Below are 23,354 nucleotides of genomic sequence, written 5' to 3' on the forward strand. Positions count from 1 at the left end.
CACATAAAAGGTACTATATATATATATTTATATATGCGCGTGTTGTATATAATACGCGGGCAAACGCGTATAAGAGCGTGTGCGTTAGTATAGTAATATGGTGCAGTATGTATATGATATAATGTTATATTACACTATACAGGACGATAATCGCGCGCGTACACGACGGGGGGAAGATAAAAACCCAGGATGGAGTTTGACGGCGGACAACAATGGGGATGACGCTGTGTGACTTTCCGACGGGACCACTGCCACCGCCGACGATCCCGCGCGAGGGGGGTAGTTGTGGCGAGGGGGTGGCGGTGAGGTAGGTTAGGTCACCGGGCACATTGTCGCGAGCATATAATAATATATATACTATATACTGTCGTCCAGAGCGTTTAATACCCGTCCTCGTAACACATGTATATATCGTCATCGTATATTATATGCCTACAGGGTGGTTACACTGAGCGCGCGTATAGGTACACACCTATCTATATACAGTGCGTTAAAATCTCGTTTCACGATCGGGCGCGCGTCTCCGTTGCCGTATAGAACAAAGTCGTAAGAGTAAACATTCATATTTGACTATGCCTGCGTACAATATATAGTTTACATGAGATTTGCGAACCTCGCAGGTGAACTTTTATTCGACGTGTAGAATATTATAGTGTATTATGTTATGTATTTTGTTATATGATATTATATACCTACGCGGTATCTATGTTATGCCTTTTCGACTGGTTCCGCATCAATGTCGGATATTACCATCGAATATTTGAACCGTTCACGCACCCCTTTAAACGCACAATATACGATACACTGTATAGCGACGGACGGGATATTATGGTGGCGATCTAGAACAGTAGGTAGATATATATGTAGGTACTTATAATATCATATAAATCTGTGCCACCACCCCTGCAGCAACTGATCTGCCACTGTACACGCGCCGACAAGCACTCTGTAGATACGATCGTCGTCGTCAGAGGGTTGTGCTTGATGAGGGTAGGGTGGTGGAGGGTGCGTGGCATGCGTGCGTGCGTGCGTGCGTGCCCGCGTTACCGCGTATTGTCGTCGGCGCGCGTCCAGAGTCAGTTAGTCGCCGTCAGTGTCCGCCGCGCGATGACCGATTTCACTAGCGCTCGACAGCAGCAGCCGCAACAGCCGCAACCGCAGCCGCAACAGCTGCGGGTGGTGCCGGCCACTTCGGCCAGACCACCGTATTTCGATTTTAACGACATTTTTGGGTGTTCCGCAGGGAAAAAAACTGTCGCCGCCCATGACGACGGCTCCGACGACGACGCCTGCGGCCAACGGAAGTGGCTCCACGACGGCCACCGCGACGACGGCCACCGTCAACAACAACAACAACCACAGCAACAACAACAACAACGGGTCGTCGATCAAGCAGCAGCAGCAGCAGCAGCAGCAGCAATCCTCGGCCGGCGGCCAACAGCTCATGTCCGCAGCCGCGGCGGGTTGCTGTCCCGTGTGCGGGACGGCGCTCCGCACGGCCCACGAGCTCGAGTCCCACTTTATATGGGAACTGGAACGGCTGTACAAGCAGGCGGCCGCGGCAGGACGACGGCACCGAAGGGGCACTCCCGACAAGCTGGGCGACGGCCACCACATGCACGGTCTCATGGTGTGTCCCAGGGACGGCGGCCGCTTGTCGCCAGTCGCCGGTGGCAGCAGCAGGGACGCGACGCTGCACGGCCGATGGGAGGTACGTGCATTGCCATTAATCATTATGTTAATTAAATATTTTAATTTATTATATAACACTATATAGCTGATCATGCATGGCGTTGCTCGTGACAAATTAAATAATGCCCTTCCTTAAATTCCTCTAAATATCAACTACACAGATTTTTTTTTTTTTGGGGGGGGGGGGGGGTGTGGTTTTGACCAAATTATAAAATACAGGTCCGAAATGGTATCCAATCATAATAACCAGTCTATTTTCTGTACCTACCTAATAACTTATATAAGCAAAAAAAAATTCGTTTTTCGTGAGCCATCAAATCCCTGGGTGAGCCCCTCTTGAAAATGCGAATTTCACAAAATCGTTCCTCATTACATTCCCTCAAAGTCTCAAATATAATACATAGGTACCTGCAGTGTACCATACCAAATGAATTCTAGAGATTTTGCTCATATTAGTTTTGAATTTGTCTTTTACTTCGACCATTTGAAAATGTCCAACTATTTTCACTACACCCCTGTACCGCTTGTATCTACAAGTAGAGAAGTCCGGTTTGCCCGATATCTATTTTTTGAAACATGCTAATCCTGTAAGTACGTTCGCGTTACGTCATCGCATCATGATTTCGTCGGAACGTCGATAATATTATTCACCATAATCTTCGTTATTAAATGCGCGCATGCTCAACACCCCGTAAAAAATATCAGTCATCTGCTTAGCTAGCCCTCCCTCTCCCTTCTGTCACTAAATTTAAAATTCGAAACTGCCGAAATCCGTTATTGCAGCGTGATCGGCGGAAGTGGTTACCGGTGATATTTTTTCATTGTCTGCCAAGCTCCGTCGACTGTTTATCATATATCATTTGATATGAGTACGCAGAGTGGCTCTATAATAGCTATGCCTATGACAACAATATAATAATTATTCGCACTATTTGTTTCTATCCGCACACAGACATATCAAAAAGTCAAGGCCAATCGACACAACCGGTTGAGGATCAAAAACCGGAAACGGAAACCCGACGAGATGCTGTTGACGCCGACACCAACGACCTGCTGCTGTCCCGTTTGCAGCGAGCCCGTGGCCGCGGCCACCCAGGAACAGATGAACGCTCACGTGGAGATGTGCCTGAGGAACAAAGTACGTAAAAACATTATATTGGTGCACAGAGTTTTATTTGCGAGTCGTGTTATTTGTGAGTAGTGACCTGAGAACTTCCGGTTCGGAAAGTGATCACGAGTCAAAAATGCATTAAATCGTAACTTCCGATGACACGTGGTTATTTATTTCCGAAACATAATTGTTTTGTCCGGGATTTATTTTAGTCCAATTTATTTAATATTTAAACTTCAAAAACCTAAAAACTTAATGCTGCAATACCAACACCATTATGGGTACAGTAATATTAATTATGTTGGTGCCTATATACTACGTATTATTATTAAATTCAATATTGTTTTAAAGTTATTAATTATTTTATAAAAGAAAAGAGGTCGTTGGTCGAATTAATGTTGTTTGTGAGTTAAATATTTGACAAACGTTCCCTCCCTATGAACGGTTGTGTTGTGCCTTGATGTATATTCGGTCTGAATCATAGGAAAGTTGAAAAGCGTACATGAACGAATACAACGAATTTAATTTATGTAACAAAACTATTTTACTTTATGTCATACGACTCATACAAATATTGAGCTCCGCGTGTTCGGGTTTCCATATGATGACTTTCAAATTTAAAAAATGTCCTGGAATCGGCTTCGGCTACACTCCGAGTACCGTCCAGTCGTATTTTCAACCATATTTTCGGGATACCACATTAAACCCTGTCACGACGCCATACTACGGTTGCTCGCTGCGGCGGTTTTCTCGGATGTTTTTACTTATATGTTCCGCACGCCGACGCTATTTTCCAGGGACACCCAGCAGTGGCGACCGCGGGTAACGACGACGAAGACGAGAACGTGGACGTGGAAGGTGACGCCGAGACGACGATGTACGACATCGTATACGGCGGCGGAAGTAGCGGATGGCACGGCCAACAGCCACACAACAGGATGAGACAGCAGCAGATGCTCATACATGGCGGAGGATACAACAGAGGTGAGACCCGATCAGTATTTGTAGGCTCACACTATCAGATTTTCTATAAATTTAATTCTTCTCTCTCTCTCTCTCTCTCTCTCTCTCTGTCTGTATGTGTTACGACTTACGAGTCGTAAATAATATTATACAGTTCCATATTTAGCTCCTACGAGGGTCCTATATGGTATTTATAAATAGTCAGTACATAACTATACAATAATTATGAGTAGGTATATAAAATATTATACACCTACTGCAGGCATATATTATACTTTACCACGATCGTGTACCATTTGAGGAAGAATTAATATTTTATAATCGATCGGCAATTCTTCCTTGAAACGTGTTTACATTCCATAGGATCGCCATCACATTTTTAAAATTATTTTTTTTTTCTATTAAAAACGTTGTTTTATAGCTATGTCGTTGGACTTAAAATTGGTCGTTACAATCGCATAGTTCTTTTGGTTTCAACAACACTTTTAATGAAATATTACAATTAATTAATTTTAAATACGTATATGTATTTTATGGTGTATCCCCATCACTATACAAACCAAATTGTAATTTACCCGTATTATTACCCATTCATACTACATTGAAGACAATTGTAATTCAAAGCTTAGTATTTAATTGCAATAGAAAATATACATTCAAATGTACAATTTTTCATAACTTTTATCGTTCAATTTTAAGATGGTAATAATATTCATTATTTTGATACGACTATAATATTTTTTTATTCAGAGATGGTAAAATATTATTTTGACTATTTTGTTTCTAATATCACATTAACAGTTGCTCAAAACAATTTTTTTATTGTTTCATATATAATATTATATGAACGCAATCAGTTAAATACTTAAATTGATTGGATAATTTATTAATCTTTGATAGGTATCTAGTATCTACCCTACTTACAATTGATTGTATTCTTAATTTATATTTAAAATAAGTTGTTTATGTATCTATACTTATAAGTTATTTTAACCAAACCTAGTACATTTATGCAAATAAGCTTTGAATGCTCAATTACATAAAGTCCATTAATCATAATCTGTTTACTTCTATAGTTCAATTCTAACCGTAAATTGTCTGCAAAATATAACTTACAAAATAAGACCAGAAAAATATTCTATGTAATATTTTGTTTATTATTTTAGTCAACAATTTACTATAAATGAATAGTTTCAATCAAATAATCCACAAGAGTGATCAAATACCAACTTTTTACTTTACTTCCGATACTTTTAATTATAATACCTATAGGATATAAGTATAATCTTTACGTAACATGAACAATTATTCATTGATGGCATTAAATTTTAAACCAAAATATAAATCATACGTTTTTGTAGAACGCGTATTTTTGCAGATCCCGCAGAATTATCCCGGTTTATAAACGTATTAAATTCCAAATCCTAGATCATATCGTAGGCTAACTTAAAATATTTCAACAACTGTAGATATAAATCGGTTGGCGACGGTGGCGATATCGCTTTTAGAAACCACTTAACTGCCACAACATAAACCTTTGCTAGCAGCTACAACCCGCCAGCCACCCGCCACAGTTTTACGCGAAATCCTCTGGATAATTTATTCATAGAAAATAAAGCAACGGATAGACGACAAGAGTATAAATAAGGGAAGGCCCTCGGAGCGAAACATAAAATAAATATCGTATAGATCGTGCGATTATATATACACTATTATACACATTATGTTATACGAGTGTATACTTATTTATTCTTTTTAGTAGCCACGTGAATTTTCCTATCAAATATAATAATGTGAATTATTCACAAAAACATAATCAGCTAGACGGCCTTTGTGTTTGACAATTATAATATATTAGATTATTATGTATTATGTATGTGATAAATTGGGCTGGGATTTTGATGCCCTAAAAAATCTCAAAAAATGCACTATAAAAATGCATTTAAATCATATTTATTATAGCTTAAAAATTGGAAAAAAAATTTTAAATGATACTGCAGTAATGTATTTTTTTTTAATAGTATTTGCACATTGTTACTTGTTTAGTTCTGTTGTATTGCTGTTGTATTAATCATTCATTCTAAAATAATAATTTAAGATATTTCGAGCGTAAAAGCCTAGCTATGATACAATTGTTATTGACGATAACTTGTCGTGCTATATAATTTATTATTTGTACCATCGGCAGTTTGCCGAAAGTCTCTTGTTAATCACAACAATTCTCATTAATTTTATGAATAAATTGTGAAATTGTACTTGTACAACGTTTAACTGTAAATGACGATAAACGCAAAAATTGTGTAACGTTTTGATTGTAAAAACATAAAACGGAATTTTTTTTTCAAATGTAAGCCCTGCCTATAATACCCATATACTATTATTCATAATATGCAATATACGTATTATATATTTCATCGATTCAGTGCTCGAAAACAGTGAAATCAGAACAACCAACTATAAAATGTTACGACACATAGGTACCTACCTATCTTATAATTATATAATCACATACATTTAAAACTGTAGTACCTATATACATAATACATCGTTACTAAACAGTGCAAAATAAGCTAGTAAAATATTTTTCCTCATAACTATGCATGTTAAATAGTATGATGAACAGATCATACTGCCATTTGGTGAATATTATTTCGCGGAGGTGTGAGGAATGCTTGGTGAGTCGTCCTGTTAAGATTATTATTATGCGGATGATCTATCACCACCCCCGAAACCGTTATTAGGGCTTTTGTTTTTATTAGATCTTTTTTTTATTTTCATAACCTTAACTATATTTTAATTTTATCATAATCAGGTGACACGTCCCGTGAAAAAAAATTAATTTTCTAAAAAACCGTCCGTTTCCTTTATTTGCGTAATATCCAGGTGCCGCAGCCGTGGCGATGAACTGTACCGGCCCCGGGAATCCGGCCCAGCAGCCGCCGCCCAGACAGTCGGCGACCGGCGGCGAAGACTCGGCCGGTGGTGCCGAAGACGCCGTGTTGGTGGTCGACGACAACGACAACGAAAACGGCGGCAGCAGCGGCAGCTTATACAACAAGTACGGCCCTAACCAGTACGCCGAACGGGACGTAATCGTCCCGTCACGTCCTCCTACCGCTTCTTCGGAGAGCCGCCGACTTACACCCGCCGAGTAAGCGTCGTCGCTCGAAATTTCCCGACACCTCCAACGAGAACTACACCCCGTTTAGGTTTTCGTTTTTATAATTTTTTTTTTTCTACTTTTGTTTTCCATTCTCGACCTCCTCCCCCCCCCCCCCCCGATCCTAGCCCACACCCCCAACTAATGACTGGCCATTCACTGACACGGCGGCCACCGTACCGACACCCGCCGACTAGTAATATGTTTTGCCCGGCGCGGCGTCATCACTGCGCCGATTTTATGTACTTATTTCCGATTTTTTTTATTATTATTATTACTTTAATTTTAACTTATACTTTTCTATTAGGCACTACCCTTTGAGCACACCCCCACAACTTGTATATATTAATATTATTACGTTTACGGTACCAACACATTTGTGACGACGCGTCTCGACAATATAATGTACCCATAAATTATAAACATAATAACAATAATAATAATAATTAATAATATTGTTTGGTGTTCAGGCTGAACGATCCGAGCGCGATGGAGGCGATGGACTCGTGCGAAAACGTCGGGCCGCTGGACGTGTCGATCAAAAAGGAAAACACACAAGACGAAGGGACAGTGAAACCCAAAATGGACGTCGACAAGTACTGCGCACAGTTCAACAACAACGGCCAGGTCGTCGAAGCGCTAAAAGCTCGGATCCGGGAACTTGAGTCGGTGTCCAAGGCCGGTAGCGACAAGTTTACTTGTCTATTGTGCAAAGTAAGTACAGCCACTGTACCGATGAAATCCTTCTTTTCGTGACACTACTTAGGTAGTATAATATCCGATATCCGCGCACAAGCCCGGATTAAGATAATTTTGGGCCTGGGGCCAAACAATTTTAGGGGCCCATATCCATAATCAAAATTTTGGTGACCCACAAATAAAAATATTTCAGAAAAAAAAATATATTCATCAATTTATTTCTTATTTTTTTTTTAAATACAAAAATAAAAATTTTATTAAAAATATTTTTTTCTAGATTTTTGGGCAGCAAACTCTTTAATTATATCATCGGTATTAATTACCTCCAAAACATCACTCTCTGAACACAAAACCATAAAACTATTTAAATTTTCTTGAGAAGAGCTTGTTCTATACTTGTTTTTTATTCGAGCTAATTTGGAGAATGCTCTTTCAGCCGAACAATTTGCAATAGGTATGGTTAGATATATTTTAATTGCAGTATACAAATTAGGAAAAGAAAGTAATAGATTTTTTTCATTGAAATGCTTCCAAATATCTAGCAGATAATCTTGTGTGTCATCATATGAAGGTTTACTGATAGACCAATATTTTTTGAATTGTATAATTTCATTTTGTATAGTATTATCAACATCTTTTTTATACAATAAAATAAAATTTTCAAGACTTTTATTAACTTCTTCTTCTTCATCAGTATCTTGTGGTAAAACAACATGTAATTTTGTGATGAACAAAAAATTGTTTTTTAGAAAACTATAAGCTTCAATTCGTTTTTCTAATTGTGAACAAAAACTATCTATAATAACATAATAAGTCTCTACTCTAAACTTGTCATGACCACTTAAAGATACCTGATTACAACCAGAGTCATTTGGAAATTTCTTTTTTTTTATTCTCTCTTGTTCATCGGAGTATTTCTCTTTTATTTTAGGACTAAGTTGATTTATTTTATTTTCATATAATGTACTGCACTTCCTCAAATTTGATACATAATGCTTTAATGATATAAGTAAATTAAGAGCTTTTAAAGGATCACAATTTATTGTTTGCAACTGTATTGAGGTCTTGTTGGATCTTTCTAAAATGTCATTCCATAAAAGTGCCATGTATCCAGTTTCTTTTTTTAAAATTTTTTTTAATAATGGTCTAGCATTTCTTTTAGTATCTTCATTTTCTTTACTATTAGGACTTATTATAGTTTAAATATGGATCTTTAACGGTTAATTCATCAAAGCTGTTATCATCAATATCTGCATGATGTATTGTACCAATATTCGTAGTATCCTTAACAGCTTTAATAATAACAAATATTGAAAATAAAACATTAACCACCAAATATTGTGAAAAAAATTAATTTTTATACTTACAAGTAGAATTAGTATTTTCAAGACCATTATTACTTTGATTTTGTTTGGCCGGTGATAAACCTACAAATAAATAATTTAAAATTTAAACTATAGATACCTATAATTAATTTATATTTGATAGGTACTTACAATGAGTATTGTTTAAGTGATCAGTCTGAACAGTTTCTTTTAAGTCAACATGCAAATTAATTTTATCTTTTAAATTACTGGAAACATTTTTGGCATTATCATCTAAAAAAAATTAATATTTAAATTTAAAATGTATTATATTATTTATATTATAGTCCAGTCTTGTTAAGTATTTGAGTAAATGTATTTAAATATTTTTATTGTATTTAGAATACTTTTTAAATACTTCTCGAATAAAGTATTTGGAAAGTATTTTAAATACGGTCTTGGATGTGTTTGTATTTAAGAATCAAATACTTTTATTTAAATACTTTACCTATTTTAAACTGTATTATACTAATTACTTATTAATATATTATTTTATATACTTACATGACATACATGCAATACTAATAGCATTAACTTCTTCTGGTATATTATAATGATTATTTATATCAATAGTGTCATCAAGTATACCATCCACAATACCATCCACAGTACCATCCACAATACCTAACATAATTATTGAAAATGTTTATTATATTGATATATTATATTTAATTATTTAAATACATTTATTTTTTAACTTAAGTGTTTGAACAATGAACATAACATGGGTTATATAATATGATAAATTATAAATATTATTGTTTGAATGCGTTCATTATTCTAGTTAAAATTCAAAGGTACTTACAATTGATATTAGTTTCATTGTTTATATTTTCCTTTGAGATACTATGATCTATTTCTATAACATTTGAAACTAGTTTATCGTCACTTTCATTAGTTAAAGAAAAAAATCCAGTTATTTTATTGCACTTAACAGCAGATGTCATTAAAAGATCTTCTTTCTTCTTTTTTCTCTTCTGAGCACCGCTTAAATATTTTTTACAGCCACTCATATTCGACTTTTACTTCAAATTTCAATAATATAAGTTATAAGTTGTATTTGTAAAACAAAACACTAACACTAACCACTGTTAAACGTTAAACGTTATTATGACTTCGACTGAAGACTATACAAGAGACAAGACTTGTTTCAGTATTGTTATCGTAGAAAAATAACATAAATAGAATTCGTCTGGTTAATAAATAATAATTATTGAGGAATATGTTTTATCATCAAAAACAGTTTGATAACTAAATCTATTATTAGTAATGATGTTTCAACCGTCGTAAATCGTAATCGACGGTATTCACTGTAGTACAGACTGTACTCGTGATTCCTATAATTCCATTGCATTATCATTATCATCCTGCTAAAAATAGACGATAGTCGATAGCATAATAATAACATAGGTGATATCCATATTCCATATCCATTATCAATATAGTATTTAGCCCACCACAGAGTACTCTATGTATAGGCGTATAGCTTATAGGAAACGTTAATGTATAATAATAATAATGATATAAGTTTATATTATTATTTATTATCATTGCAAATCTTTGTATTTTATCGCATTTAATATATTATATTTTACATGTTTCTTTTGAGTTTTGATTTACGAAATATACTATTATTACTATATCCAAATATTTCTGATTTAATAAAAAAAGTACTATTCGCCAAGGGCCCACTTTTGTTTAATATCCGTGGGCCCAGGGCCATGGCCCCTCCTGGCCCCCCCCTTAATCCGGGCTTGTCCGCGCATCAAGAGTGTTATGACGTTTTTCAAGTGATACGACCGACTACCGTCGTAATATTATGTACAATAAATTCGTGTCCAATTCGCGAAGTAATTACCCATTTCTATATCAAAACGCAAAGCCGATGACGCACCGCAAAACTATACCATATAAGACCACGGTGGTATAGGCATCGGTTAACGCGCGTTTCTTGACCCTTCAGTGCAGTGGGCGGAGTTTGTGCATTCCAAAATTAATCTCACAAAACTTATATAATATGCATACTCAGTATGCGGTGCACTGAATCGACATAGGGTTAGTCAAGTGTTCAAATTTAAGATATTATTTCCATTGTTATTTTATGTTTCCACATGGCTATTGTAATTAGGCTCGCCCGTTTAATCAAAATTAAATAAATAAGAAATTTAGACATCAATATATTTTATATTGTATACTGTAGTTAAATATTATAATACTATTTCCCGCCAATGATAGGTACTATATTATAATATTATTAAATAACACAAACATATTATAGTGTAAAATATTATTAATATATTATATTATTACAAATTATATTATTACAAATTACAGTCTAGATTGTCTTATTCATCTACTTAAATAATATATTTTACTATTTAGTTAATAATTGCATTGGATATACATATTATTATACATACAGTATTATAGTTAAAAATCTATTTGTATTTAATGAATATTTAAATATGATAAACAGTAATAAATACAATAATAATTGTACCCAGGTATGTGATGTGTACACGGACAGAGTCGTTTTTATTTTTTAAATAAATATAGAGGTACATGATTTTTACTTATACATTTGAATATTTAGTAAAATAATAATAAATCTAGTAATATAGGTAGTCTTAATATCAATAGTCTCATAATTTAAAAACTTTTACTTCACTATCCAAAATAATAAATTACATTTCGTTTTAAATAAATATTTGTTTGCTTGATTATGTTAAAACATAATAAATTAAGTACCTATTATATTGTCAATATGATTCGTTCGACCATAATTATTTTAAAATGTACCCGAATATCTTAAATTATACCTAGACAATTTGACATTATTTAGTAGGTATACGTAAATAATATTAGGTATTACAATATACTTAAGTATAATATAATATCCGATGAGTTATAGGCACTATAACCCGCTGGTAATAATAATATCTAAAGTCTCAACGCATTACTAACCCTATCCGCACTGATCGTACAAATTCCGTTCACTGCAGCTGCACTGTATCGTGATGGGATGGAAATAAACGTCTTCGGTAAACTCTCGTCATCCGACGTAGCTCCACGACTGGCGAAACTGTCCACGCGTGTCCCGCGTCTGTATAATATATCATGGCCATTCTTAAAAGCAACTTATCATTTTTCCAGGGAAATTTCAAAGATCCCGTCGTGTCGACGTCGTGCTGGCACGTGTACTGCGAAGTGTGCTGGCTACAGATACTGGTGAGTGTTGCTGATTGTTATTTTAACAGTACAGATCCGACCATAGGCGCCGACTTTTCGATTTTAACACGTGGGCAAATAAAAAACTGTACCTACTGCTCGTGAATATTATTCCAATTCTCTTTATTGGCTTAAGTTAAAAATTTAAAATTGAAAAAAAGAAAAACATTTTTATACGAACATAATATTCATCTGAGTGCAAAAGTATGTTTTCTTGTCAAGCTCTAGTTGATAAACATATTTCCTATCTGGCACAAGTCCAAGGGTTCTACAGTCGTTTCGTGACAATTTAGAACTGCCAAATCATCCGGTTCTGTTTCATCTTCAAGTACTTCTCGTATATTTCTTCGTCTTTCGTTTAATTTTCTTAACGCGGAAAAAGATCTTTCAGAAGTGCAGGTACCTATATAATATATCCTGTTAATGTGGATCCCTGAAGTCGGTGCCTGTGGGTCGACCGACTGCTTGCACGTCGGTACCCAGCAGAATACGTGGCTTTATCGCGACATTAATGTCTCCTCTCCATTTCAGGGTGCTAAAAAGCTGTGTCCGCAGTGTTACGTGATAACGCTTCCGTCCAACTTGCGTCGCGTTTACCTGTAAAGCGGCCCAGGAGGAGCCGCAGGACTCGCCGCCGGCGAAGAATGCGGCCGAAAATATCATGTCTCCGGCGGTCGGCTCGTCTCCGTCACCACCGCGTCGCCGCATATAATATTATAATATTTATTTGTAAATTATTTCATTGTAATTTTTATTTTTCCCGGTTTGCCGCGTGTTCGCTTTCCGATTTCATATCCAAATTATTGTACAAACATTATCGCAACGATGTATATGTACCCTACGCATCGTCATATATATTATTATAGTGTACCTATATACTATATAGATAATACATCCACATCATATCCTATGTATTATGTACGCTCGGCCTTAGGTCGTACGTCGTCGTCGTCGTCGTCGTCGTCGCTGCACAGCGTAGGTACGAGTTGCCTTTGTATAATATACGTATATAATATTATAATATGTGTTGGTGACATTTACGCGTTTTCCGTTTACCGCAAGTCGGTCGTGCCCTCCAAACCCACCGCTCCTCCCCCCCCCCCCGGCCCACCGACGACACTGGCGTCCCGTGCACCCTCTCTCGGGCCGTCAAATCCATATACGCCACGCAATAATATCGACATATCAATATATGCTATATATATCGTACAAGACAATAGTCGGTCTGCCAAAACCAAATATACATACATAAATGTATATTATTTGTATTTGTACATAGGCAACCTAACCTTTATATATGACCTATATAATATATTATGCTCACGCACAACCATTACCGATGTGTAGGTACACACCACGCACGCAAATAGACGTACCACACGCACGATCGCGACTATAACGGCTTGCATAGATTGGTTTTCTGACTATAATATTATATACTTTGGCTGGTATATGTAGTCCGATGTCAGTGTGGTTTGAGACCGTAACAAAGATATTATATTTGATCGACCTGCTGCGTGCAGAGTTTGGAGCTGGATATCGTAGGACACAGGGTCCTGGTCAGGGCAGGGTAGCTGCCGCACTGGACTTTAGACCCGCCTCGACATAATACAAACTTAGGGCATTATATCAGAAAGTCTCAAACGCCTCTCACCCACATCGTTCGACCCCAATCATCAGTTTTATCGCCGAGTGGCCGTTTGTAGCACCCCGAAATACATAAATATATGCGGACGCGCGTGTGTATGTGTGTGTGTGTGTATGCGTGAGTGTATAGTTATATTCACTGACTCGAGTGTTAAAAATTATGTACATTAATATTATATAATATTATTATAACAATGATATACTTATACGTTATGTTTTTTTTTCTTCTTAGTGAAAGTAGTTGTTTAATATTATCATATACTATAATATAGGGGTAACCGCTTTGTCGTTTGACGTTAGCAAAAAAAAAAGTAAAGAAAAAAACGTCATCATATTATGTGCTATGACTGCGAATCTTCATTAGTCTTATTAGAAATAATAAGTATATATATATATATAAAATACAATATTACATTATAGTTTAAATTTAAAAATAATATTAATAATTATATAGGTACTGTTAATCTAACGATAATGTTAAATATTATACCTAAGCCTAATATGATGTTACTAAAAATCATACTGGAACCGGTGCATTTTGTGAAAATTGCCAAAACGTTGGCGTGCCGCGTATTGCGAACATAAAAAATAAACATTTTAAAATACTGAAATTATTAGGTAGTTCCCTGAGTGTAGAAGTATATAGAAAAACGCGCGCGTTAAAGTCACAACCGGAAAGTTTTTCAATAAAGCATGATAAATAATGATAAAAAAAAAAACTGGCAGAAATACGCGGAAATAAACTGTCCAAAACGCGAGTGCGGACATGTGGAACATAGCCGGGGCGTAAAAAACACTAAGATCTGACAAAATGTATAAAAAAATAAAACTGTGATGCTCCAAGAACAACAATGTAATCGCGATTGTAGAATTTAATATAATATGCGGAATTTACGGCCAATCATAATAATATATGACGCGAATTATTCCGGATTTTTTTTTCCTTAAATTTTTTTCACGACCAAGTTTTCCCGAAATTTGATACCCCGTTGCCGGCCGTAACAGTACGTTTTGTCAGTTCAATGCGATGGGCAAAAGTTATTAGTTATTACTTATTACTGTTGAAATTCCACCTGTAGATGAGTCTATGGTGTAGACGACTTAATCTTCGTCACGCCGCGTTGTGATGCCAAGACAAATTTTTATCAAAAACCTATCTAACTATACCACAAGCTACCTACATATTATTATAACCGATACATTTATAAATCTTTTATTATATTTCATTATTATATTCATTATTATTCAACTGTATATTGTGTTTCGTCTCCTACATAATATATCTGGCGTTTATCATAATGGGAAAAACGTGTTATTATACTAATATTAATTATTATTATTATTATTATTATTATATTATTGTAATTATTATTATTACTATTATTACTATTATTATTATTATTATTATTATTATTATTATTATTATTATTATGATTATGATTATGATTATTATTATTATATTATTATCATCATTATTATTATTATTATTATTAATTATTATACTTGATGTTTCTTCACAAATACTGTGCACTGTTGTTTGTTTAACTTCATTCATTAATAAATATTGCCAACGGCAATATCTGGAATTTAAATATATATTATATAGGCAATTGAATTTCTATTTTCTGCCACGGTGTACAGCGAACACCAAATCTCAATGCATTTCGGATATTATCGCTGTAACTTGAGCAATTTAAATGGTGGGGGGGGGGGGGGTTATTTACTGACTTGTGCAGTGAAACTGTCAACTACAGATTAGATATTTTACTAAATATGTAGTGTAACATAATCATAAACATAAACATATCTGAGCTAAATGTTATATTATAACTTATAAAAGTATATAGTGGTGATCCAAAACTCCTTTTTTAAAATTAAAATGGAACCTGTCAATCTATTTTACTGTAAATTGTGAAGCAAATGATTTTTTTTTTAATATTGATGTATCTAAACTAAAATTCAAACGTTTCTGAGTTATTTAAATTTATATTATAAGTACTAAGGATAATATAATATAGGTATAGCCGTATAGGTAGTCCTTTAAAACGATTTTACAAAAATATAAGATAGCAGTATTATTTTTAATCTAGTGTTTATTGTTTCATTATGTATATATATTTTTTTTTAGTTTTTTTTTTTTTACAATTTTTACAAATTATAAGTTAATAGATTAATATTACTATTCATTCATATCTTCCAAACCTATTATCTTAGACCTAATATCTTTAGTACGCACAATTTAATAACTCAAAAACTACTTGTTCGAAGTTGTATTGGATAGGTACACCAACGTTTAAAAAAAATCATCTACTTAACAATTTATACAGAAAAAGACGTGTTGGTAATTTGAAGTAAAAGGGTGCGTATTGCGAGTACACGCAGGTAAAGTGAAACTTCTTTCTGAGTGGTTAAGTTGGTGGAATTTACATACTTAATAAATAATAGCTGGTTAATGAGAACGACGTTTTGAGTGAACGATTTTGCTATGATTTAGGTTGATGGTTGATGATATCTTGAAACTGCAATAGCATTTGGATGGATCAGTTTAGTTGTTTATATTTATATAAAACTTGACTCGCACCAGGGCTCTTTCATTTCTAGTTGTGTCACAGTCACTACTAATCAGGTTAGGTTACTATCATAGGCATAAATAACACCATTTTTTTAGAGATTACAATGACTAAATAATATCTGTATATATAAAACAGTAAGCTGATTGACTGATCTATCAACGCACAGCTCAAACCATTGACAAAATTTGTCATACAGGTAGCTATTATGATGCAGACGTCCGCTAATAAAGAATTTTTGGAAATTCAATCTCCTAAAGGGGAAAATAAGGGGTTGTAGGAATACAATAGTGGCGACATCTATCAAGCAATATCTAATTTAAATATACAATATTGGTTTTAAAATACAAAACGTACGAACTTGATATTTGGAATAGTGGTTCCTCTAATGATTTAAATATGCATTAAGAATGGATTTTCTGATATTCATACTTTAAAGAGGTAGTCAAACAGGGATCTTATGATTCACGGTAGAAATTGAAACTTTTTTTTTTGCTTATTAATGGTTGCCTTTGGTTTGCAGGTAACATACGCGAATTATTTCACAAAATTAGGTACAATTGCGCCGATTTGTCGGAAAAAATAAAATGAAATAAATTAAAATAAAATAACCCCCGAATTATATTAATGTATGTATAAATATTAAATACTCCTAAAAATCCGGGATGATCATCTATGACTTCAATACTATTTTAGGTACACTGTAAAAATATTTTTTTCAACTACAAAGCTATAGGGGCTATATTTTATCATACACTTCACTGTATCTGCAAACTATAACGCAGGTAGATTGCTTACCTGACAATATACTGTCCGCATAACCATAAGCGAGACTCACGGGCAACTCCACGCGGGATGGCTAAAAATTTAAATATAATATGATTTTGCTTCCATATGCACAGAAGCCAAAGTGAATTACGCCTAAAAGGAGTTAATTAATCACAATTTTTTTCCCAGGCAACGCTGGGTTATTCAGCTAGTTAATACATATATGTAGAGGGATACCTAAATATATATTACCTATTAGCTACTATATGGAGGCCCAAAACTAACCCACACCCAGTCCGATAGCGGCCCGCTAATGACTGGGGTGGGGGCATAAGCCCCCCCCCCCCCTTCAGAAGACAAATCAAATGTACTGTAAAGGTCTAAGTGATTTTTCACACTTAACTATGTAGTAGGTATTTAGAGCGCCACATCCGCTAGTATTACAAGGGAGCAATACAAAAATAGCCTTTCATGAATTAATTTATTTTGAATTCATTGATTGTCATTAATCTATTATTTTTTTTGTTGAACTATAAATTTCTAAAAAAAAATTGTTTTTGTTAAATCCATGAAATATTAATATAAATGTTCTTAAACCTAAAATATGTGAATTTATACAAAAAATAACAAAATATGCAAAATTATGCAATAAACATTTTTGTATATGAAATATACGTAGGTATTAGGTACGATGGATCTAATTTATATAGAATCAGTATTCAATATGCACTTTCTAAACAAATCTGCAAATGCCTATGTATACATTTTTAAGAAGTTATGTAAACTGTTTGTACATCTTAAAATACTCATAACTCGCTTTAAAATTAAAATATAATAAAAAGCCTATATCATTATCTAGATAATAATCTTACCTTTAAATTGTATAAGAGGTCAATTAGCTCTAATTTTTTTAACTAACGGAGATAAACGTGTACTGCTGAACGTAAAATTTACTATGTTACGCACTTGTAAGACGGAGACAACAAATGTCACTGAAACGTCCCCTTAACCATATTAAGTATTTAAGTATATGACTTATTACGTTATAAAATTGGTAATTATTTAATAATAAACAACATGGTAAAATATAAATGCAGTGTAATAAACTAATAAGTAATAACTAATGTGGCTCGTTTCTACTATTTAGTATTTTGATAAACTTATGACTAAGTGTAATCGATAGGTAATAATAGTACAAAGTACGTACAATCAACATAAATACAATAAAAGTTTAATTAATATACCATGCATTATGTGAGGTCATAAGAAATAATAAAAAAAAAAGGTGGGCAAGTGGATGTCACTCTGCTGTACAGTAGGTTACAAGTGGGTCCCTGTACTGGATGGTGTTAAATTTGATTTCAATGATATAATATCATTGTATACGGAAAACGATTTTGAGCGATGGCGGTCAGTATTTTTGATGATATTATTGTGAATAACGTAATTTATTTAAGTAAACATTTACGTGAAACCTTGTTTTCATTTTTCAATCCTTAGCTTTAAAAGTTGAACATTTTCTAAATGTTTAACTAGGTTCCTACAAAATAATTTTTAAATTTTAAATTTGATAAATCTTGTCAACATTTGAACTTTAAATACTTTTTTTTTATTGAACAAAAACTCACATTTACAATCTGTATTTACAAGTTATACAATAAGTAAATGGGATGTGGTTTGATTGTCGGGAGGAGGAAGTCACCCAATGGTGGCACCCCGTGGAAATCGATTAAGGAGAGAGTAGGTCGCTACACCAGTTCCTTTTCAGGCACCTGGGTGGATTATCTAAAAAACTTTAAATACTTATAAACCAAAATTGTACCAATATATTTTTAATAGTTTTCATCTGCTACAGTAACAATATATTCAGGACCATTGTATTACATTTTTACGATTTTTGACCCAACAAATAAAATTGTATTGACAATCATAGAAAAAATAAAAAATTGATAGTTGAAAATGTCCGTAAACATCTCAAAACTAGTCGAAATATTTTGAAAATTTTATCAACAATAGGAATTGATAAATTAAACACATGGTGTAAATTTCAAGTATCTACGGTTATTCGTTTTGAATAATGACAACAAAATAAGAAAATTGTTACTTACATGAGTAATCGAGTCCAATGTTGAGTTACAACTTACACCAGGCGCGGATCCAGGAATATTTTTTTGGGCGGGCCTGTAAATTTAACCACATAAGATAATGCAGTAAAATTAAGATTTAATAAAGAATAATTTTCATTTAGTTATAAATATAATAATAGTTTAAAAAAAAATATATATATTGAAATACAGTTACATGGAAAAATTTAACCTTCTTAACTTATTACTAGCAAATTCATTTAAAATTTCCTCGGGATTTTGTATTAACTCTTCACTTTTTTCTCGTTCAATCGATAGCAGAGCTAGGTTGTGTAAACGTTTTCCGGTCATGGTCGATCTATTATACGTTTTAATTCTCCTCATTGTAGAAAAACTCCTTTCAGCTGTAGCACTTGAAATTGGAATAACTAAAATTCGTCTGTATACTTCTTCTAGCTGTAAGAATGATGCTCCCATGCTTTTAGTTGATAAATAGGCCTCTATAGAATTGGAATCTGCAGCAAACATTTTTTTTTCCTAAATCACATTGTGCTCTCAACTTTTCAATAAATTGATTATCTGTAGAAATTCCTGGCAATTTTATAAGTGTGTCAAAGTCTAAAAACATTTTGGAGCTTGGATTACAGGCTTCCACTGCTTCAATTAGTTCTGTTTGCTTAAATCTTCGGTTCATTTCCATGACAATATTGTCAATTATTTCAAAGTATTGACTTCTCATTTTTATTTCGTGTTCAGAAATGTTGTCCATTTGACTTAATAAATAGATAAAAAACAAAATAAAACTTACCTGTTTGATGTATATGCTCAGCACATCAACAATTCGTAGATGGATTTCCAACAAATTTTAGTATTTAAATTATTTAATTAAATTGTGGATTCAGGTATCGCGTATTGGAAGTTCACAGCAGACAGAATAATATTACGAGTACACGTGTGACCATGACGTGTGTCAATTAACAATTGGTGGTCGGGTGATGCCCAGTTTTATGTGCACTTATTATATCTTATCGGAGTTCCATCGGCATTCGAATGACGACGATTGATATTTAGATAAAATCAGGTTAATCACATGGGCAATTACATGTTATTAATAATAACTTATTATAAATGGTACCTAGATATAATGTTGTTTTGTTATACTCCCCATGCACGATTAATACATATATAATATATTTGATAAAATCAATTTTAAAACTTATAGTCAAAATTCTAAAATAACAACTTGAATGCCAATATTAAAAATTAAAATTATTGTTCTTGAAAATTTTGGGTGGGCCCGGGCCCACCCGGCCCACCCTCTGGATCCGCGCCTGACTTACACAGGTAGTCTGATAACTAATATAAACCAAGGTAATTTAGTAGGCGTTGACGTTTGTCAGTATTTCAGCCGGTTGCGTGGACTAAGCATAAGAGAAAATATTATATTTTTAAAGACACTCGTGATTTAAATCATCTTTGTCGAACGTCCGAGAGTGGATATAACGATATAATATTTGTATTTTGAAGTTTGAAGTTTGATCGTACGAAAGGCGATATTATACATGACATTATAATATGGGACATAATATGGGTACGAACAGGGACGATGCACACGCGATATGTGCGTAGGTATATAATATGATCCGTTCGAAGGGGGTGGTCAAACTAGAATTAGTGCTATATATTTATTAATGCGAAACATAATATTATTTACTTAGATTTCTGCGGAGGGGCTGCTGAGAGCACCCTGGAGCGCAAAGGCGAACACGGCTACTATGAACACGATTGTGTGCATGTTTATGATTTTTAGTCAACGCCATCGACTACTTTGCGTTTGCGGATAATTTGAAATTCAACTAAACAATAACTAAAAAAGACTAAAATTCTAAATATTTTTTTACCAACTACTTAAAAGACTGGCGCTCACGGGTATCTAAATTAGAACGACAGTTAAAACGCGAGTTAAATAACGCTTTATTAAAATATACAAGATACTCATCATAGTTAAAACAAATATAAAATTTTTGATTTTTAAGGCTAAGAATTGAAAATAAATTTAGAACGAAGATTCTCATAAATAGTTGACACTATAACCAAAAAATCTAAATAGTATGTACACACAGTTCTTTTTTTCATATATTTTAAGTTAAAATTTGGATAAAATTAATTAACTATTTAAACAAAGAATAACGATCTTAGTTATTTTGTTGTAATTTAAAATATTATTCTTGTGTACTTAACTTTATTTAGAGTATATTACTATACATATTTTATACACAAAATGACATTTTCAAATGCAATATTTTCGTCAAAAATGAATTCAACCTACTGTAGTACTAATAGTAAAATAAATTACCTTAAGGCGGCTGCATTCGGTCGTGTTTTAAGGAAATTAGTATAGGCAATTTAACATGATGATATGTAATAGTGCCTTGTATGTTTGTGCAGGATAAACGCACGCACATATTCTTATCTGTAATAGTTTTCGGTCAACATTACCTAAAAACAGTGGGCCCGCAATATACAGATCGGTGGTTATTTATATTGGCCGTAAATTAACTTTCGTACGCTCGCCATTGACAATGCATTGACAACGATATTAAATTAGATAAACTTTTTTGATTTATAAATTTGTTGATCGAAATTCGAAACCCCAGAAAAAGCTGAAGGAATTTGATTTGACGGATTTAAATTTTTAAGACTGAATTTAATTGATTAATAAGTTTACTAGGCAGTGTTAGGACTTATCTAGATAAATTCATCTAGATAAACTATCCAGATAATAATTTTTTTTATCTTTTATCTTATCTAGATAAATAAATATAAGTTATCTAAGCATTTATTTTAGATAAAAATTTAACTTATCCAGATAAATTTAAAAGATAAATTTTTTGGAGAAAATTAGCTAGATCTGTTCAAAAATGTTTTATTCTCATTATCTGAGGCACAACTTGTACGTAAAATAACATCCAGGGCTAAAAATATATGACGTTATTCTGAAAAGACTATAAATTATTCCTATTTAGTACTTATTACTTATTAGTAATTAATATTCTGTATTTGGTTTATAATATACTAATTAATTTATATAAGTAGCCTATATTAGTATATAACTGTCGCGACAAATATGTCGCGACCAGTGTTATTTTCCAGAATTTTATAAATATTTTTAAATTATAATTAATTAAAATACGAATAATAGAACAGTTGACGAGTTATAACCACCGCCGTCCCAAACAAAATCCCATAGAATATATTATTATTCATTGAGAAATAAAGATAAACCAGCCGTCTATTCTTTCCGTGTTCACTATATTTCTGAAATTAATATAAATAATAATATATAATTCACATTGACATATCCTGATATTAATGACAATTGATAAGTCTGTCGAGCCATACGTGAGATGCTATTTATATATTTCTGGTTTTATATTTTATAATATAAATCTATGGACTATAAACTATCTCTAAACCAATTTTAATTGCACATGACGTATAATAATAATAAACCTTATACACAAATACACAATACTCGTAAATATCTTTTCAATGTTGTTAATTAATAATAGTACGCAATACGAAAAGTGGCCGGTATATTTTATTATTTGGTCCACTGGATACCTACTTTATAGCAGGGTGATTCTCTCCACTTTTATTTATACCTTTGTTACTCCCTTGAGTCCCTTGACTTTTATTGGTTCCTTAAATAATATGTGTTGAAGTTAATGTTTGGTGATACACAACATGATATGATAAATTAAGTTGAAAATAAACATATTATATAGGCATGTACTTACATGACGGTATATATTTTTTTTTAAATTAGTTGTTATAATATTAAATTCTATAATTATCTGTTATTTATCTAGATAAAATATTTTTATCTTTTTGTTAGATGAATTTAATTTGTTTATCTTTTATCTGTATCTTAGATAAAATATAATGTTGTTATCTTTATCTTTATCCAGATGATTTTTTTGTTATCTGTTCCTAACACTGTTACTAGGTTATTATGGACGCAATTTTAAATATCTATTTTTTCCACTTTGATATATGTCATCTATG

General features: G+C 33.3%; 2 protein-coding genes across 3 annotated transcripts; one reads left to right on the forward strand and one right to left on the reverse strand.

Annotated features, from left to right (window-relative positions):
* Positions 1–1,076: 1,076 nt before the first annotated feature.
* On the forward strand, positions 1,077–15,562 carry LOC132935021 (E3 ubiquitin-protein ligase RNF220-like). Of its 2 annotated transcripts, none has more exons than XM_061001456.1 (7): positions 1,077–1,711; positions 2,645–2,830; positions 3,601–3,787; positions 6,650–6,917; positions 7,397–7,640; positions 12,143–12,217; positions 12,749–15,562. In XM_061001456.1, exons 1-7 carry the CDS (start codon positions 1,265–1,267, stop codon positions 12,818–12,820), a joined length of 1,479 nt encoding a protein of 492 aa, XP_060857439.1. In that variant the 5' UTR covers positions 1,077–1,264; the 3' UTR covers positions 12,821–15,562. The 2 variants fall into 2 exon arrangements, with proteins under 2 accessions (XP_060857439.1, XP_060857440.1); XM_061001457.1 differs by having other exon boundaries at positions 6,650–6,824; positions 12,749–15,560.
* Positions 7,711–10,189, reverse strand: LOC132935022 (uncharacterized). Its single transcript, XM_061001458.1, has 5 exons — positions 9,795–10,189; positions 9,494–9,613; positions 9,122–9,223; positions 8,993–9,052; positions 7,711–8,917 (listed from the first exon to the last, which is right to left on the reverse strand). Exons 1-5 carry the CDS (start codon positions 10,000–10,002, stop codon positions 8,808–8,810), a joined length of 600 nt encoding a protein of 199 aa, XP_060857441.1. The 5' UTR covers positions 10,003–10,189; the 3' UTR covers positions 7,711–8,807.
* Positions 15,563–23,354: the final 7,792 nt, after the last annotated feature.

The sequence above is a fragment of the Metopolophium dirhodum genome, chromosome 1 (genome assembly GCF_019925205.1).
Source record: "Metopolophium dirhodum isolate CAU chromosome 1, ASM1992520v1, whole genome shotgun sequence".
In the NCBI taxonomy this organism is placed as follows: domain Eukaryota; kingdom Metazoa; phylum Arthropoda; class Insecta; order Hemiptera; family Aphididae; genus Metopolophium; species Metopolophium dirhodum.

Coding starts and splice junctions, on each gene's coding strand:
- LOC132935022 (XM_061001458.1), bottom strand. CDS start 10,002: ATGAGTGGCTGTAAAAAATATTTAAGCGGTGCTCAGAAGAGAAAAAAG. Junction 9,224..9,493: donor TAGTATTGCATGTATGTCAT/GTAAGTATATAA, acceptor AATTTTTTTTAG/ATGATAATGCCAAAAATGTT. Junction 8,918..8,992: donor TGAAAATACTAATTCTACTT/GTAAGTATAAAA, acceptor TTATTATTAAAG/CTGTTAAGGATACTACGAAT.
- LOC132935021 (XM_061001456.1), top strand. CDS start 1,265: ATGACGACGGCTCCGACGACGACGCCTGCGGCCAACGGAAGTGGCTCC. Junction 7,641..12,142: donor TTACTTGTCTATTGTGCAAA/GTAAGTACAGCC, acceptor TCATTTTTCCAG/GGAAATTTCAAAGATCCCGT. Junction 12,218..12,748: donor TGTGCTGGCTACAGATACTG/GTGAGTGTTGCT, acceptor TCTCCATTTCAG/GGTGCTAAAAAGCTGTGTCC.